Source organism: Trachemys scripta, chromosome 21, assembly GCF_013100865.1.
Source record: "Trachemys scripta elegans isolate TJP31775 chromosome 21, CAS_Tse_1.0, whole genome shotgun sequence".
Lineage (NCBI taxonomy): Eukaryota > Metazoa > Chordata > Testudines > Emydidae > Trachemys > Trachemys scripta.
Window position 1 is genome coordinate 17,489,829 of NC_048318.1, and position 17,819 is coordinate 17,507,647.

A 17,819-nucleotide genomic window follows, 5' to 3' on the forward strand; every position below is an offset into this window, starting at 1 on the left:
TCCACCCCTACCTCATCAGCCCATCAATGCTCCCCCAACACTGCTGGGGACAACACGCAGCAAAACGGGAGGTCTTAGTGACCTGAAGCAGCATGGCCATGTGCACTGAGCCCATGTGTTCTAATTGCAGCTCTGCTCAGAGCTCGGGCAAATACTTCATGTGCTTTATTCACCCCTGGGGCTGAGCCTACTGACCCCAGCTCACAAGGGGAGAGAGCCTGTGAGACTGTCTCTGAATGCGTATGGTGCTTTGGAAATAGAAATTGCTGGTTAAATGCCAGGAGTTTTATTAGTGGTCTACAAAGCCCTTTGCAACTCAGCTCTCCCCACTTCTCCTGCCCAGCCAGGGCAGGTCTTCCATTGTTCCCTAGGTCCATGCTGGACTGGGATGAAGACCAGACTCTCTCAGCTGTGGGGAAGGGCCTCCTACTCCCTCTCTGACTCTCTTTAGGGCACACTTGGGTGCATTCATCTGAACTGGCCCATCCTGGCTGTTTGGGCCCCTTCCTAGTTTGTGTTTCTTTGCTGTTTGTGTGTAATCTCATTCTGCATCCTTCGTGCTGGGGGCGCTGCTTCTTCGGAATAGCGAGTGGCTCATCTTACAGGCGACGAGGTTTTGCTCCTGGGCCCTATCCTTTGGTTTTCAGTCTGACCGGATCTTTGTTGGTTGATTTTTTAAAATACTCTTGCATTTTGGCTTCTACGAGGCAGTGCTCAGATGCTGATAATCAAATAGTAACAAAACCAGAGCCATTCAGAGCCTGGCAGAGGGGCTGATAACTGGATGCTGATTGGCTGATGAGGAAGTAACGATTTACAACACCTGGTCAGGGCTAGGACTCAAGTCGGATGATCTGATTAGGAGGGGAGGGAAGAGGCTGACAGCCTTAAAAATGCACGAAGCCAGGTTTAAATCAATTTTAACAATATTTCTCTGAAGCATTAAGAAATCAATAGGGCTGATTGCAAATTTATGTTATAAAGCCACAGCAATCCATCTCACTGAAATACTCTTAAAACCAAGTGACTTATTTTTCAAGTGAATCTTATTTTTCATTAATCTGTTTTTCAATGCTAAAGGGGAGGGGAGGAATAGAAGATGGAGCCCTAAATTTATTGACTTGCTGGTTCATTCTGAAGTCCTAACTTTATAATCAATTTTATTTTTCCAATGCGGCTTCTGAAAAATAAATCTGATTCTAAATTTTATTGATCTTTGCGCAAGCATTTTGTAGCCAAGTGTCTTGATTTTTACATATTTATCCTTTCCACCCTGCATGGATATCCTGTAAGATAATAAGCATCTTATAAAACATGATTAGGACGCAACTGGGGTACTCATCTAGCCCTGAAGTTTTCATGCTGTCTAGTGAATTTTACTTGGGCCTGGGCATCCTGGTGATAGGTGACGATCTAAGACATTCTGAGCCGCAGGAGCAGGGCTGCTGTTTAGGATTGTGATCCTAGATATTCTTGCCCCTAAAACCAGCTTCCTTACATCACTGCCATAATGAAACAACTATCACGTTTAGCACATCTCTAGTGCATTTTCATCTAACAATCTCAAAGCGCTTTATGGCCACTAACTGACTAAGCCTCCTTGTGAAATATGTGAGCATTAGATTTCCATTTCAGATGGGGAAAGTGAGGCACAGAGAAACGAAGTGACTTGCCCACGGCACCAGTAGCTCTAATGTGCCATCCAGGGTGCGGTACAGACAATGGGCCTGCCGCCTTATATCACTGCCATTAGGGGTATCACCATGCCAACAGAACTCCACACATAGCAATCCCCTCTCTCCCCCCCCCCCAAACAATGTACCTTCCAGGTGACCTGGATGCTCTGCGATGTCATTGGCTGCAAGGTGACATCCATTGGGGGCCCATCCGGAGCTGTGGTTAAACAGATCAAACAGAGTCTTGTTTACAAGCTGCAGAGAAAGGAGTCCCGTGTAGCAAAACTTGCTTTAAAGAAACAACTCTCCAGTGGGGCAACCATCACAGGGAAAAGCCAACAACAGAGGGCTAGAGAAAAATAAATGCACGTGGGTACTATCACCTGAGTCCCTCCCGCCTTCTCTATTCTTGAAATAAACTGTGCTTTAAATAAAAGCTTTTTCATCCTTCCCAGTTCAGCTCTCATTTCCCACTGACTAATGCAGCACTGCTGAGTGCACAAGGGGCAGTTAAAGTGATGAATGTAGCCATTCTAGAGAGAGGACATCATGCAGAGAGAGAGCGCACTCCCCATCTCAGACTTGGAGAACGTTATCCAACATGCCAGCTGTATTGCTCCTCCGATACACGTTTGGCTGGGCCCACGTGCAGGTCCTAGCCAGAGAGGAAATCAATCCCCTTGTGAGTGTTTGAGAAGAGGACTTGGTTCCTTACAGGGGTTCGCACACACAGTGCAATGAGCAAAGGTGAAACACATGCACATAAAAACAGCTGTGATTTAACAGCACAGATTTCATGCTCTGCTCAGAAATCTCTCTAAAAACTTCAGCTGAGGAATCTTGGTTCCCAGAGGCTGGCAGGTCAGTCAGTGTACACGGGTGCATTCCTGCACATCTACAGAATTGAGCAGGGGTCAAATCCTGCTGAATCTCTGCGGGTGCTGCCCGGAACATGCAGAACTTGAGAGTGACTAGCTGAACTAGCTGCCCAGGCTGGAACATTTCTTTGCTGACGGAGACACGTTCACTGCTGGCTTGTGGGCAGGCAGGCTGCACCACGCCAGGGTTTTGCAGTGCCTAACTGTGTGCTGAAGGTAATGACAAAGGGGGAGGCCTGAGCAGGTCATTTCCCAAGTCCTGTGGCGTGCGGTAGTATGAACACAGGCCAGGACAAGGAGCAACCCCCATCAGCTCCCTTATTCCCGAGTCGCTTGGTCAGGACCACGGAAAGCTCCCGGCTCCTCATTGCCAATAGGAAGACTGTGCTCAGCACCAAGGGCAGTTCCTGTGGCCTGGACACAACTCATCAGTTGCCTGTTAATTGGCGCAGAGAAAGCCGGGACACGCTGTCCCAGGCAGGGCAGCGATCCACTCCTGCCTGTGCACGGCCTCTCCCACACACAGAGCCTCGGACTTTTCCCATCCAGCACCACCGGCTCAATTCTGCATCCAACTTAATTTGTCTTTCCCGGTAACTCCCTCTCCCTGTCACCTCCCCGAACAAATGAGCACCCAGAGTGCGGGGAAAGGCCTGTATAGCCAGAGAAAGGAGTGCAGGAGGCATGCACCCAGCAGAGGAAAATGCATGAGCGAGAAGCACCTGCTTCCTCAGTGCTGATGGTGAGCTCCTTGCTTGGCTCGCTGCGCCCGATCTTGTTGAAGGAGTACATGCGGATGCTGTACACGGAGGCTGGGTGCAGGTCCACTATATTAGCCTGGTTAATGGTGGGAGAGATGTTGCGGGTAGATTGCTTAAAATCCCAGGAATCTGGAAAAAAAAATAACACAGTGAAAGAGGACAGGGATCCTACGAAGAGTCCTGGAGTTAATGGCTCTGCAGAGGCTCTGTCAGCCCCACAGGCTAGAATGCCAGTTCATTTTGGTAGGATCCCAATAACACAATGCCCCAGAACTTGCATCTGCCTGTCTCACACACCACCACGTCTTCCTGTCTCATGACTCCCTTCCCACTGACCCACAAACGTGCCAACTCCTCAGTGCCCCGACACATTTATGCCACCCACGCAGGGCAGAGCATCTGGAACCTTCTGTAAACAGCAGGGAGTGCTGAAGATGGAGAAGGAGCAGTGCTTGGCAATGCCAGGACGTGCATGAACCTGCTGCCAGGAGTGTGCTGACTCACGGCTGCGGGTTGCTGAAGTGTGGAGCCGATGGCTTATACAGTTCCCTCTTTTTGCACTTAATTCACCAAGGCACTGAGCACTTCCCTCCCCACTGGCCTCAGGGGAGCTGAGGCTCTTCAGTGCTTCCAGGAATCGCCCAATACCCTGCAAGATCAAGCCCTTAATGCCTAAAATTATCCTGATGAGGGGCTGGAGCAGTACATGGGTGAGGTGTATGGGGCTGTAAGAGAGTCTGGACGCACCCCTGCGGCGCCTCCTGCTGGTCATCCAGGGAATTAGCTCACCAGCCTCTGGAGCGCCCTCTGCAGGCCGATGATCCGCCTTGTCCTCTGCACTGGCCCCCGTGTCCCTCCCAGGACCCCGGTGCCCCTTGCTCTGGGTGCTGCCCCCTGGCAGTACCCACACGCTAGGTCTCCCCTCCCAAGGGAACCCTCACCCACACTATCCCCACCACACAAGGCGCTTTCAAGATCGGAGTGTGATGTAAACATTTCCCTGAAGCTTGACAGCCCAGTTGCAGCAGGAGAGCTACACAGGGAATGAACCGGGCTAGTTTCACTGTCCAGCCATGACTGTCATGTGCAAAAACCAAACCAACAGCATTCTCAGCGCACAAAGGGGCTTTAGATGTTTAAGGGGCTGTCTGTTTCACAGGGGTTAACGGTAAAGCAGGGCAGGAAAACATTTCCCCAAGATCATGAACACAATAAAAAAGCATAAACCACGTGCACAGGTCAGCAGTACCGTCCACATGTGCTGTACCAGGACAGAGTCCCATTGCACACGTCACACATACAATTAATCTTCCCCATTCCCACTAATAAAACCCAGAGGGGGCCAGATTTTCATTTACATTCTGGTCTATTTTCTGTGTTCTGGCAGGGTAAAGGGGCCTTGCAATGAACCAGACTTTGCTCACTGCCCCAGAGGGGTACGTAGAAATCAGGCCTGATCAACTCTTCACTTGCAGAGACCTCAGAAAGGAAGCCATTCGGGAGAGGAATGCGGTGGGGGTTAGGGTTACATTGCTCTACAAACACCGTTTAACATGGCCGCTATGCACGCAGCTTCAGGTTTGGCATCACCACAGACATGCCGCCCAAACGTGCCAGGCAGAGGCACCAACGTGAACTGAGGAGCTCAGCTGAAGAAATTAACAAAATTCCTCCTGGCAGCACTGTTCACTACAGGGCATTAACCCAGGTTGGATCACAGCAAGGGGGCCAAAATGGGATCTCTGGTGGCAAAGGACATTTTCCAGCCATGCTTCCCAGGCAATGGGCCCTGAGGGGAATTTCTGGGTCGATTCGACCCAATGTTCTGCAAGGTACTGTGACGTCTCTGAAAAGTGCCTTTTCCCATCAGCTTGGACAGCCAGGCCCAGGATGACTGTTTTATAGTTTACTTATGGCCTTTGTTTATCTGGTTCCCACGTTTCGAGATGCCAGGTTTTTCCCTCCTTGCTTTTGTATAACTCCAGGTTTGGCTGTTTGCAAATATTGTCTCTTTTAACATTCCCTTTCAAACGCTCCCATCGAACACAAATTAGCATAGTTCATTAATGCTGCTCTCTCCTTTCTTCATCAAAGGGACCGGGATGCAAAATATTCCCTTTAAACACCATGCAAGAATGCACAGACAAGGCTTGCATCCCCTCCCTTCCCTGGAATGGCCCCACCTGTCCTCAAGAGGTGGAGAAAGTGGCCGCAGGAGTCCCAGAAGGAGACCCCTCTCCCCGAGAAAGACTGGGGGGGGGGGGTGAGGCCTGAACACCCTCCCTGCCACTGCTGAGAATGTGGGGCTGGAGCCAGCCCAGCTCTCTCAGTGGCAGGGTGCCAGGGTCCTGGCTGGAGCAAGATGAAGTGTTTCTTCCCCTGCCCCTCTCCCATCACTGAGCTGGCGGGACCAGAGCCCCCTCTCCCAGGGCAGCCCCCGTGCACACAGGAAGCAGCTGCAGCAACTCAGGAGTCATGTTAACCAATGCAGGTGGCTCAGTGCTTAGAACTTAGCAGGCGCGGGCTATAAACCCCCTTTCAGAGCATGTCCTGATCTGCAACGACCAGCCTCCAGTGCAGCGAGCTGGGAGCAGAAGGCTCTACACAAAACTCAGTCCTGTTCCACTATTACAGCAGGAGGCAGAAAAACTACCCCGGGAATTCCCAGCAGTTCGGGGTAGTTGCAAACCAACCCCTTCCGTATAATTAGCTGAAATTTTGAAATGAAAAGTAATTTTGAACCAGAAAACCGGAATTTTTCACAAAAACGTCAAAATGTAATGTTTCAACAACTTCAGAATGTTTTTTCCTCAGAAACTTTTTGAGTTGAAAAATTTGTTGTAACCAACCCTTTCCTGCAAAACGCTTTGGTGCTGTCAAATCAGCCTTTTCTGACAAAGGCCGTTTTGTTGAAATGTTCCCTCTAGCTCGAATGATAAGTTCTTCCTCAAGCATAGTAAACATGATCTCCTATGCTGACACACAGACTATTGTCTTCTTCTGCTGTTTTAGATTTGTACCTATGGATAACAACTGCACAGAAGCACATTTGTTTCAGTCTAGATTATACATACGTAGCAGGGGAAAAATGCAATCACCTACCAGATTTATTCTTGTATTCGATATCAAAGCCAGTGATAATGCTGTTTCCATCAAATCTCTGAGTCCAGCGCAAGTTCATGCTTCGGGCTTTCACCTCACGAATCTCCAGCTCTGGAGGGTCAGGAGGCTCTTGGAGAGAAAAAGTTGAGGCCAAGTGAATAAACCATTCCCAGCAATATGAAAACCATTTCACCCCTGATGGTGACATTCATCCCTTCCCCCACAGAGGAAGGGAGTTGGATGGTTACTTCATTTTGTTTGCAGGAACTGACTTGCATTTTAAGGCCCAATGGATTTCAGGGCAGAAGATCACAAAAGATCTTGCAGTCAGAATGTAGCTGGCAATTTTGTTGACGATGCTGAAGGCAGACCAGACCCGGCTCCCTCTCCCGTAGCTGTATCGGTTGTGCAGACTTCACATGCATTAAGCCTGGTTTGTACGAAGTGAGCGGGTATGACTCAAAGACACATGGGCAAGCTGCATGTGGAGTAAGAAGCAGACCTCTTTGTGCAGTCTCTGTCCTGCATGAACTGCACATGATCTCATACTTGGCACCTTCTCTGCAACATGCTTTCGCAGGCCATGACTCAGGAAAGCACTTGCATATGCGTTAAACACGGGCTTAAGTTCCTCTAAACGGGACTTGAGTGCATGATTGAATGCTTGCTTGAACAGGTATGCTCTCTTCATCCCCACGGGGTCAAAGATTTGTAGGCTATAAACCCACAAGGGACCACAGTGATCATCTAGTCTGACCTCCTGCAAAGCACAGGCCACAGGACTTCTGGTATTAACACCTATTTGAACTAGAGCAGATCTTTTAGAAAAACATCTAAACGCGATTTAAAATTTTCCAGGGATGAAGAATCCACGCCAGGTGACCCAGGTTCCTCTCAGGTGTCCAGTTCTGAGCGCCAAACTTTAAGAAAGAGGTGGACAAACTGGAGAGAATCCCAGAGAGAGCAACAAACATGATGAAAGGTTTAGAAAACCTGAGCTATGAGGAAAGGATAAAAAAATGGGGATGTTTGGCCTTGAGAGAAGACAACTGAGGGGGGGGACCTGGGAACAGTCTTCCAATACATTAAGGGCTGTTATAAAGCGGGCAGTGATCAATTGTTCTCCACGTCCACTGATGGCAGGACAAGGAGTAATGGGCTTAATCTGCAGCAAGGGAGGTTTAAGTTAGATATTAGGAAAAACCGTCTAACTCTAAGGCTAGTTCAGGTCTGGAACAGGCTCCCAAGGCGCGTTGTGGAATCCCCGGCACTGGAGATTTTTAAGAACAGGTCAGGCAAACACTTGTCAGGGAAGGTCTAGGCTTACCTGGTACTACCTTAGCACAGAGGAAGCACTAGATGGCCTCCCCCGGTCCCGTCCAACCTCACATTTCTATGATTCTGCCTGGCAGGTGGAAAACAAGTACCTTGGACGGTGAGCTGGATCAATCCTCTATCTTCACCATAAGAATTGATCGCATGGCAGGAGAAGAAGACGGAGTCCCCCCGGTCGGCTGGTTTAAGCTGTGGATATGTAAGGGGTAAAAATGAGACCATTTCAGACTTTCGCTGCTGTTGTGACAGCGAGGGCACAATATGCCTTAATGCAGGAGACGTGCTTGTTATTCGCACAGCGCTGCAACTGTACAGCTGGTGAGATACACTAAACAGAAAACACACAAGCCCAATTCTCCCCTCTGTTATGCTGACAGCCGGTGGAGCTGCCCAAAGTGCCCCCCGTCCATGCCTTACGGAGCGTGCACTCTAAAGTCAGGTGTCTCTCCCCACCCCAAACTGAGGCCAATGTCTAGATTCCTTTTCTCCCCTCCACTTTTCTGCAGGCTCTCCAGAGCTGGCCAAACCCCAGCGACATCCACCAGGCACATTTTTGAACTTACGTTTTAATGGATTCAAGTGCCAGCAAAATGAGCTTACCAATCTCTAACACCACCCAATGAAAGCCCGGCCCCAGGCCAGGAGAGAAGGGCCTGAGCTACTTCTTCAGGTGTGATAACTGTGCCACCCAGGCTTCCGACACCGAGGAGCTCTCTCTCTCTCTCTCTCTCTCTCTCTCTCTCTCTCTCTCTCTCACACACACACACACACACACCTTCTCCACTGGAGTGGGCTGGAAAGTTTCCATCTTTGTTTGGATGAATTGAGGGGAAAGATTCATTTCATTGGAAGTTTTCCCTTTTTAGACACACCCAATAATCATCTTTCGAGTTTTAATTTTTTTCAATAAAACTGAAACATTTCTCATAAGAAATTACAACAATTTCCCCATAATTTCCCCGGGGGAGGGGGAAATTATGCTTTTTATAGAGCAGCCTGAGTAATGCCACACGTGTGCAGTCAAACTGCTCTCAGGCTGGTCCTGACAAGACCGGTCATGGAACAGCAAACGGAAAGAGAAGGGTGACCCCTTGTGATCAGAAATGTAACCAGACCCCGTTGGAGTGTGAAATGCACTAGGGCTCCACTCACGGACCTCAGCGCTGGCACATCTCACCCGAGCTCTCTCACCTTGAGCGTTGAAATGACCTCGTCACCGTTATCCTTGGTGGTGATGGCATATCTCATGTTGCGGTCGGGGTCGATGACGGTGTCGCCTTTCTCCCAGCGAATGATGATTGGCCGCTCTCCTCGGGCTGTGCAATTCAGCTCCTTCATCTGGCCCTTGATCGCGATGGTCGTGTTGGGATGGGAAGTGATCATGGCTGGGACTGAGAGGAAGGGAAGAAATGAGTAGCAGAGGCTTCAGAGACACGTGCTAAGGTGTGAGGCAGAACAGACCTAGGGGAACTTAGCAAATGCACTGTTCTGATGCTCACAACTACCGCAAATCGATCTGGCCAAGGCCAAACTGGCTGCCTTCAAAGCAGATTTACTGCAGAGCGCTAAGGTCAGCGATCCCCCAGCCACCGACCATGACCCCCTGCTGCCTTCCAAAGGCTGCAATACTCGTCCCGGGTACTCTTCACTCACACACAGCCCAGCACGTCAGAGCCATGTGTGGGGTCCCCAGGAGCTGCTGTGCCCACGAGAGGGGGGGATCACTCCCTGCTCAGTTAGCCTGGGAAGCTCTGTGGCCAGACAGGGCACCGGCCGTGGGGCTCTAAGGCTGAAATGAGCCAGGAACAGGTCTGCATTCTGTCACTGGCGTCATCATCCCTGTGCCCTAGACAGCAGCAGCAGCTGATGTGGCTGGAACTGCCAGCCCCATAGGAGCCAGCAATAATCAGATACCTAATGAACGTTGCTCTCCAGCTCTAGTAACCGACCAGGCATTAAAGAGGGGGCTGCCAGGAAGGGCGTCTAGTGGGCAGGGCAGTGGATGGGACTCAAGAGATCTGGGTTCACTTCCCAGCTGAGCTACAGATGTCGCCATCTCATCTCTCCAGCTGTACAACGGTGAGAATACTGTCCTCCCTCCGTGGGGGGCTGCGCGGCTAAAACCCATTCCCCACGACAAGGCGCTCAGACACGAAAGGACCTGGGTAACTGCAGTACTCAGCTAGCAGTCCTTACTCTGCACTACGTGCCCACTAAACGTGAGAGAGAACACGACACGTATTCCGTGTGTGGCCAGATTCCAGCCATGCTCCGCGGGGTGAAAGGCTAGAGAATTAGGAGTTGTTAGCGAACACACACTTCTGTATTAACTGACATAGCAAAGGACTTCTGTACTATTCACAACAAACCACCACCACCACCACCACATAGGCCCATTTAATTGTGTTTTTAAGCACATTCGAACCAGTCCAAGATTTCCTTCGTGCTGGGGATGCACTGAGACACACAGGGGCTAATTTCCACTGCTGCACTTGGAGAATTAAAGACAATTCTGCCCTCCCCAGGCACGTGGGCAGGGCGCACCCAACTTCCTGCTCAGCAGGCTCAAAGTTTACCCCACAAACAGCGTCAGTGAGGTGGCCAAATGCCGTTTATCAGCTGCAGATACAGCCAATAGGCCATGCAGTCAGAAACAGAATCGTTTTGTTGCATTATACAGCTCAGGATCATAAAATAATGAAGCAGATAAATTTTATAATGCATAGCATTACACCAGCATATACAATAAAATGTGAAAGACAAATAACTAGGTGCAAGTTATAATGAAGAGAAAGCCTCCAGTCTGAGACACACGACTATGAATTATTGACTAAGGTTTTACACTCTCAAGGATGTGAGGAGGAATATTTTTCCATCAAAAATTTGCATAATTCACTCATATAAACCTGGGCAGAATATAGAGTACGATTTTACATCAACAAGTCAGGCTTTGCATTGCAGATGCCAGAGATTTTTTTATATCCATACGGAATATTTAAATAAAATGAAAAGAAAGGCATGCACTTCTTAGCTCCTCTTTCCCAGCTAAAAGGGGCAGCTCTCGACCGACCCCACAAGAGACCAGACTGACCCAGTAACTGTGGCTTGGCTCAGCTGGCATTTCCTACAATGCATAGGGGGTCAGCGATCGCACGGGGGAGCAGCGATCGCACGGGGGAGCAGCGATCGCACGGACACAGAGATGGAGCAGCTGCACATTCTTTCACCAGCCTCACGCAGGTTACCTGGAAAAGGTGACAGCCCCAGCATGGCCTGGCCCATTCACTGGTGGGAGTCATTCAAGCTTCGAGGGCCAACGGTCACATTTCTGACAATCACTGGACAACAACAATGCTTTCCAGGGGCTTGGAGAGCGTACGAGTTGGCCAGGACAGGTCTTGGCCTTGGTCCCCACTCTCCTCGCACAGCCCTGGTTTCGTTTCAGCCTGAAGAGAAGACTGGAGTCTCCTTGGTCTGAGTCATGCCAGCAAAGATGGTGACTGGGCATGACAGCTCGTGACGTGGTGGACACTGGGCTGTTGGAAGCTGAGCCGACACCAACACCATACGCAACAGGCTGCCAGGCAGTCGGAAGAAGGCTGTCCTGACCCTCTAGGACTTGCACGACCCCGCTCACTCCTGTTCCCATCTCCTTTTGTCTTCTTCCCTGCCCCATAGCTAACCGCTGGAACTGCCCATCCTCCAGCCAGCTCTGCGCCTTCTGCCCTGCACTCCTCTCAGCCTGGAGCACACTCCCCACCCTGACCCAGACATCTGTACCACAACACTCCTCTCTGCTCCAAGTCCCACTCTGGCACGTCCTCTCCCAGGTAGCTCCTAGGTCTCCCATGCAAAGAAGGGAGGACAGTTTCACACAAGATCAGATTGTAAACTCCTTCTGGCAGGGAGCCTGTGCTCCTAGGTCACTGCAAACCATCGAACTCACAGCCAGTGCAGTATCAATAACTAAACAGTAAAGTCCCAGTGGAGGAATAGGAGCTAACAATTCAGAGCCATGCTGGAAAGAAAATGCCGGCAAGATTTCTCTTGTACCGTGGTCTCCTGAACTCCTAGTACCGCCTTCCCCTCCCCAAAAGATAACCAAGGAGAAAGTGAAAAATAAGGCTGCAGATTATAAACCAGCCTTTGTGTTCATCAAAGGTCAATGCTATAAAAAAACAGGGCAGCTGTGTGGCGTTGTAGAGTGAAGACAAGCTTCCGAAAGAAAGGCCAGCTTTGGCCAGCGAGCACCCAGCGAGCACCCTAAAAGAGTGATGATGAGACCCTGGCCCCAGAGAGGCCCAAGTGGGAATCATCAGAGAAACGAACAAAGGTCCCTGCATTTCCAAGCACCTGCATCGCATTCCCCCTCCGGAGACACATGGGGCTTCCAGTCCTTCCTGCTGACAAGATGTGAGGGTGAGCAGGCAGTGTCTCTTGAGAACTCCCAACCCAGCGGCAGAGCTAGGCTGTTGAGATACGGACACACACACACACACACACACACACTCATATAGCCATGTAATATGTTATAGGTCATTGAGGCCTGGTATGAATGACGCGTGCTTGACATGAATACGTATGTTGCAAGTTGGCAACTGAAGCAAGAACTTAAGGTCAAGAATTATTAGAACTATTTGTGCAAAAACAATCTTGTTATGTTCCAAGAAAAATACGAAGAATCAGCAGAAAAGGAAACAACACCAGCTCGACTGATATAAAATTGTACAAGAATTGGAGGAAATGGCATGCCTTGGATCGTGGCGGCCTGCCCAGGATTGTCTCTGGAATTGTGTGGGTAGAAAGCCTAGTAAACAATGGCAGGGGAGGGATAGCTCAGTGGTTTGAGCATTGGCCTGCTAAACCCAGGGCTGTGAGTTCAATCCTTGAGGGGGCCACTTAGGGAACTGGGGTAAAAATCTGTCTGGGGATTGGTCCTGCTTTGAGCAGGGGGTTGGACTAGATGACCTCCTGAGGTCCCTTCCAATCCTGATATTCTATGATTCTATGAAACAAAGGCAAAGAACCGATGACGCGACAAAATGGACTATAAATGGTTGCCTAGGATTTCTGCAAATCGGAGTTGTTTATTGATCCAGAGCCCCGTGTGGATATAGATGTGGTTTTCGCCAGCTCCCCGCAGCTTATGATCGAAAGGAATCTCGACTGGCCATCGGGACCATTCTGACCTTTGGACTCTGGTATAGTATGTTTGGGGTATGAATGTGGAGTGAGTAAGGCTTGTTTTGTGAGTATTAGAGTATTATATACCAGCACTGTGTCCAGTATCTGGTTGCTCCCCATCCCGTAGGGAGACCTCTATTGTGGGTCTAACAAGGGAACCCGGCCTCTGGGAGAAATGAGCTGATTGCACTAATTACTGGGAAGGGGAAGCCAGCCAGCTTCTTGGCAATAACCTGGAAAACAGGGGTCTCAGCCTGCCCCCTCTGGGCATCTGCACACTGCTGGGGGGGGAGGGGCACTCAGTCCCTGTCCTTCCCCTGGCCTGGCCTGCTTTCAGCACCTCCAAATCTTTTATTTGGTCTCGATCAGGCACAGAACTAAGAATGCAAATCTACAGGGGAGTCCAGCTCACTGCCCTGTGTCCTTTGTATATTTCACACTGGCTGGATATTGCAATTGGCTACAGAAAGTGATGGCCATCTCAGAGAGACTGAACAATAAAGAGGAACTGCTGGCAGGCCTCCCACTACCATAAAGCCTTCCAAATAATGAGCCTTCGAGAATACTTAGAGTCCAGTTAATAAAATACTCTCGGCCCTGCCACACTCCAGGTGCTTGTGCACCCACAGCTGGTGCCCAGGTTTCATTCCCAGCACGAGACCAACAGCTTGGTGCCCGACTCTCCAGGCCACATTCCATTTGCAGTAAAAGTACAAGAATCCTGGCCGAGGAAACGTACTGACCAATCAGCCCCGGTTGTGTGTGGTCCCCCTCCCCATCGTCATGTGCTGCGATGGCTCCTACCTAACGTGCCCCTTCCTGCTACGAGGGTTGGCATGACTGTAGTAAACATCATTCACCCGCCTTGCAAGCACAAACACACTGAAAACAAAACACCGCAGAGCCCCCGACACAGACCGAGGCTGCAGTTAATCTAGCTTTAGGAAAATAAATTTGGCTTTCACTAAAAAAGTCATTATTTATCCAGCAAGCGAGGAAGGCTGCACCTTCGCAGTCCCCAAAGTGGTATATACCATGCAGGAAAAACAGGCTTGGGGGGGCGGGTGGGGGCTGGATAAGCAGGGGAAAAAATGTAATGCATAAACAAACAGCACTGCTGAGTCCCGCAGTAATATATGATAATGACAATCCGCAAAGGCAACACACACTGTTATAATGGGACACAAGAGAGTTTAATGAGCTACGACTTCTCGGCTTTCTGTGGCAATGTAATTCAATTAACAGCTACAGAAACCTTTCCTCTCTGGCTGCGTGTGCTAGTGGGGTGTGGAGCAGGCAAATCAGATTTGGGGGAGTGGGCATGGAGGGGCGGGGGCTGCGTCTGACGGCTGGCAAGGACGTCTCTGCCTTGTGACAAGTCTTCAAAGCACCCTGTAAAAATTCCGCCTGGGGCCCGCCCCCGAGGGGAGCCGTGGCCACACAAAACTTTACACATGAATGGCGTGAGCCTCGCAGTGCGACTCCGAAGGCGCATGGCAGACGAAATGCTGGGGGGGGGGGGGGGGAGGGGATGGCAAGTAACTGAGGAAGGGGAGGACAGCTTCCCAAGTACTAGGGAACATGCGAGTCACCACAGGACACAGAAGCCAAGCAGGGGACACAGGAGAGAGCTCAGAGACGGGTGCAGGAGCTCTCCTCCCTGGGTCGCTGTTCCCTACCTTGGGAGGGCTCCCAGCACCCTAGTGCAGTTAACTGCTGGCAGTGTGGCGACTGCAGAAAGGACAAAGGGTCATGGCAGGTGTGTTACGTGGGGGAGGGCGGATGGCCGGACTAGTGACTAAAGCACAGGGCTGGGAGGGCTGCAGTCTGACATTGATGTCCTGTGTGACCTTGGGCGGGTCTGTGCTCCAGCTTCCCTGTCAGTGAAAGGGGGACAGCAGCACCTCCCTTCCACCCGGGCCTTGGGAATGGCGCCGAGATCCTAGCATTCAAGGGGCTACAGAAGTGAAAAGCACTGTAACAAATCTGTAGCCACCTTGGGCTTCCTGTTTGTCACGATGCTGCATGCCAGGCCAGGAGAAACTTCACAGCCCCACTGGAAACAGAACTACAGAACCTGCTGCCACAGCCCTTGGGCTAAAGCACAATCTCTTAGCAGTAGAGGCCCCGTGACACACAACTGGGCAGCTCTGATTCCATCCAATCCACAGCACTGGTGTGTGCACACACTAGTCAGTGCATTCGTGTCAACTAGTCTGGTCATTGCATGCGGTGAGTTTGGATTTCTTTGGGCAGAGGGGCTCAATGTGGTGTCATATTTCATGCTTCATTCCAGCAGGTGCTAGCCACCAGCCTCGCCCAGCTGGCTACAATAGTCACTCCCGATTCCCGCTTGGGCCCCGCTTTCATTGCATCCACCCTTCCAGAAACAGCCAATTGCCCCTGGAGCCACGGTCCTCTTGGAATGGGGGGGGGGAGATACCTGTCACCATTGCAGCTGGGCTGTTATGCACTGGCCATTCCAGAAGCCCCATTTTCCTCTGCTGAACGGAGTCCATATCTCCCTCTAGTAGCTGTGGTTCACAGAGGTACGAATCCTAGCATCGGCTCAAGTGGTACAAGGTTGTGTTTGGGAGCAGGAGGTCTGGGTTCTAGCTGGCCACCCCACATGTGGATGGTGTAGCTGATAAACGTATATCTTTCAAGAGCCAAGACGAGAAAAGATTAGGGGTGGATGAGTTCGCTGCACTCCCTGAGCTCAAACCACCCCGAGCCAGTGCGATGGGGCAGAGGAGTGGGAGACTCCTGGATCTCAAGGCAGCCTTCACCCCACAAAGCTTCCAGCCTCAGTGACTGCTGTCCTGCGGATTAGGCAGCATGAGTCTGGTAGTGAGATGAGCTGCCCCCGAAGCGCGTCTCTCCCCCAAAGAGAAGCAATAGGAAAAGACATAACAGATGCACAACGGAGCAAGGCAAAGCCAGGGCCATCCTGAAAGGGGTTAACGGCCAGGGCGCTACCCGCTGCAGACAGGTGACCTTTAGAGAGAGGACAGAGATTCCTGTGGTTACTGGTGCTTGCGTTGGTTACCCTGCGCCTCGGGGGACTGCTGAGCTGCACACCGCTTCTGGCGCATCTCTGCACAGACACACGCTCCCTGGTGGCCCCATGGTTCAGTTAACGGGAAGACTCAAAAGAGCAAGCGCAGAGTGAGACATACCCACCGAGCAGCCCCGGGAACAAGCGAAGTGCACAGCTGCCTCCCGCTCCACCCATCCGCAGCGCTGGCTTTTGTGGAACGGTTTCTAACAGAACTTTGCAGCCATCAGCTGACCTGCCCAGACCTCGCTTATCACCCTGATACCCCCATGGCCCAGCCAGCGTGCCCCAGCTTCCCTAGCAGATGCCCCTGCAGAAAAAAGGGATCAAGAGGCCAAAAAGACTTGTAAACAATAGGCCCCAGGCACTGAAGGATCTGGCACACCACTGAGCTTTCAGATTTCCCCTCCATGGTGCTGCGCGTGTATGCTACATGCCAGGGGAGCAGTAAGAACATACAGCCCCGTGCACAGAGCAGAGATGGGCCTGGAACCACACACCCCAAAATTTTGTGGGAGGAGGGGGTCCATGAATCCCATGAGCAGCCTCCACCTCTGAACTGGCAGCCTGGAATCAGCTCATTAGAAAGCAGCGGCTATGTCCAAACCTCTGTCTGGACTCCAGCTCTTTACAAATAACCCCAAACTTCAGGCTGTTTGCAATTCAGATCCAGATTGTGCAGCCGGAGCAGAGGAGGGAAAGGCCATGCATGTGGTTGGCAGGGGCTGGTGCAAATCTTTTCTCCACTGCCTGCCGTGGAGGCTGTTCACAGCATGCCAAATTCAGGGTGCCACGTGCCAGTGCTCCTTGCGTGCCCAGCTGCAGAGCCCTCACTGAGTTACCACACACGTTCTCCTGTCTCCTGCCTGGGGGTGGGGCGACAGGAGCTGCAGAATGCGGCCGCCCCGGAATTCTGGTCTTTACAAATCCAAAATTGGTCCTACAGAAAAGTGATCAACCAGCAAACCCGGCAGAGCCAGTCTCTGGGCAGGATGGGGGGCAAAGGGGGCATGGGAAAGATACACAAGGCTGCTCTGCAGCCAAGCAATTAGCCCATTTCCCTGGGAGCAGCGGGCTCGGAGGGCAGCTCTCTTGCAAGCTTTGCTTCGCTGACATGCACTTATTGATGTTTGATTAAAAGCAGCACAGTGGATGTAAACATATCAACTTCTCAGCGCTGCCGGGTTCCCGGGAGAGCAGCGTGCTGCCCAGAGAGGGGAAAGCAGCAAAACCAACACCACATACATTTTCCATTCTAATTTCCCACAGCCTGGATTGGCGCTCTGAGGATCAAACAGGGAGCTAAAGGATTTCCTGCTGCACCAATTCTCCTTTGGCTGGCTAGGGCTGTGCACCCTCTACAAGAGACATCTCTCCCTCGCTCCCCTGCCCTCTCACCACTTTGGGCCTCTTTCCAGGAGGACGAGCCTCCCAGGGAGGGAGAAAGCCAATCTAACCAATGAAGTGCTGCACGGTTCCCGGGGGACGGGGAGTGGGGCAGAGAGTGAGCTGAGGGGAAAATCAATTTCAGAAACTAGACAGTTGTCAAGACATGGTGTCACCTGTTCCGGCCTGGGAAATGGCCCCACGGAGGCTCCCGCCACTGATTGGGGCTTGGCCACCTGGCAGACGCTTTACATTTTAATTCAACAGTAATGGAAATGCAGCCGCCAGCAGAACAGCTCAAACTCCTGCTCAAGGGAGACTGGAGCATGGGAGGTGATGGGGGAGTCAGGACTCCTGGGTTCTAGTCCCACCTCTGGGAGGGAGAGTGGGTGCAGGGATGAGAGCAGGGGTGCAGAGAGCCAGGATGCCTAGCTTCTAT

General features: G+C 51.2%; 1 protein-coding gene across 3 annotated transcripts in view; it reads right to left on the reverse strand.

Annotated features, from left to right (window-relative positions):
- The window catches only part of DSCAML1 (DS cell adhesion molecule like 1), a 279,877-nt gene that overhangs the window by 59,091 nt on the left and 202,967 nt on the right, over nt 1-17,819 (reverse strand). For all 3 annotated transcript variants that reach the window (XM_034754688.1, XM_034754690.1, XM_034754689.1), the window contains exons 12-16: nt 8,944-9,143; nt 7,845-7,941; nt 6,418-6,546; nt 3,277-3,444; nt 1,823-1,893 (exon numbers count right to left, since the gene is read on the reverse strand). In XM_034754688.1, the coding sequence (XP_034610579.1) occupies nt 1,823-1,893; nt 3,277-3,444; nt 6,418-6,546; nt 7,845-7,941; nt 8,944-9,143 (665 nt within the window). The remainder of the gene's footprint in view (nt 1-1,822; nt 1,894-3,276; nt 3,445-6,417; nt 6,547-7,844; nt 7,942-8,943; nt 9,144-17,819) is intronic.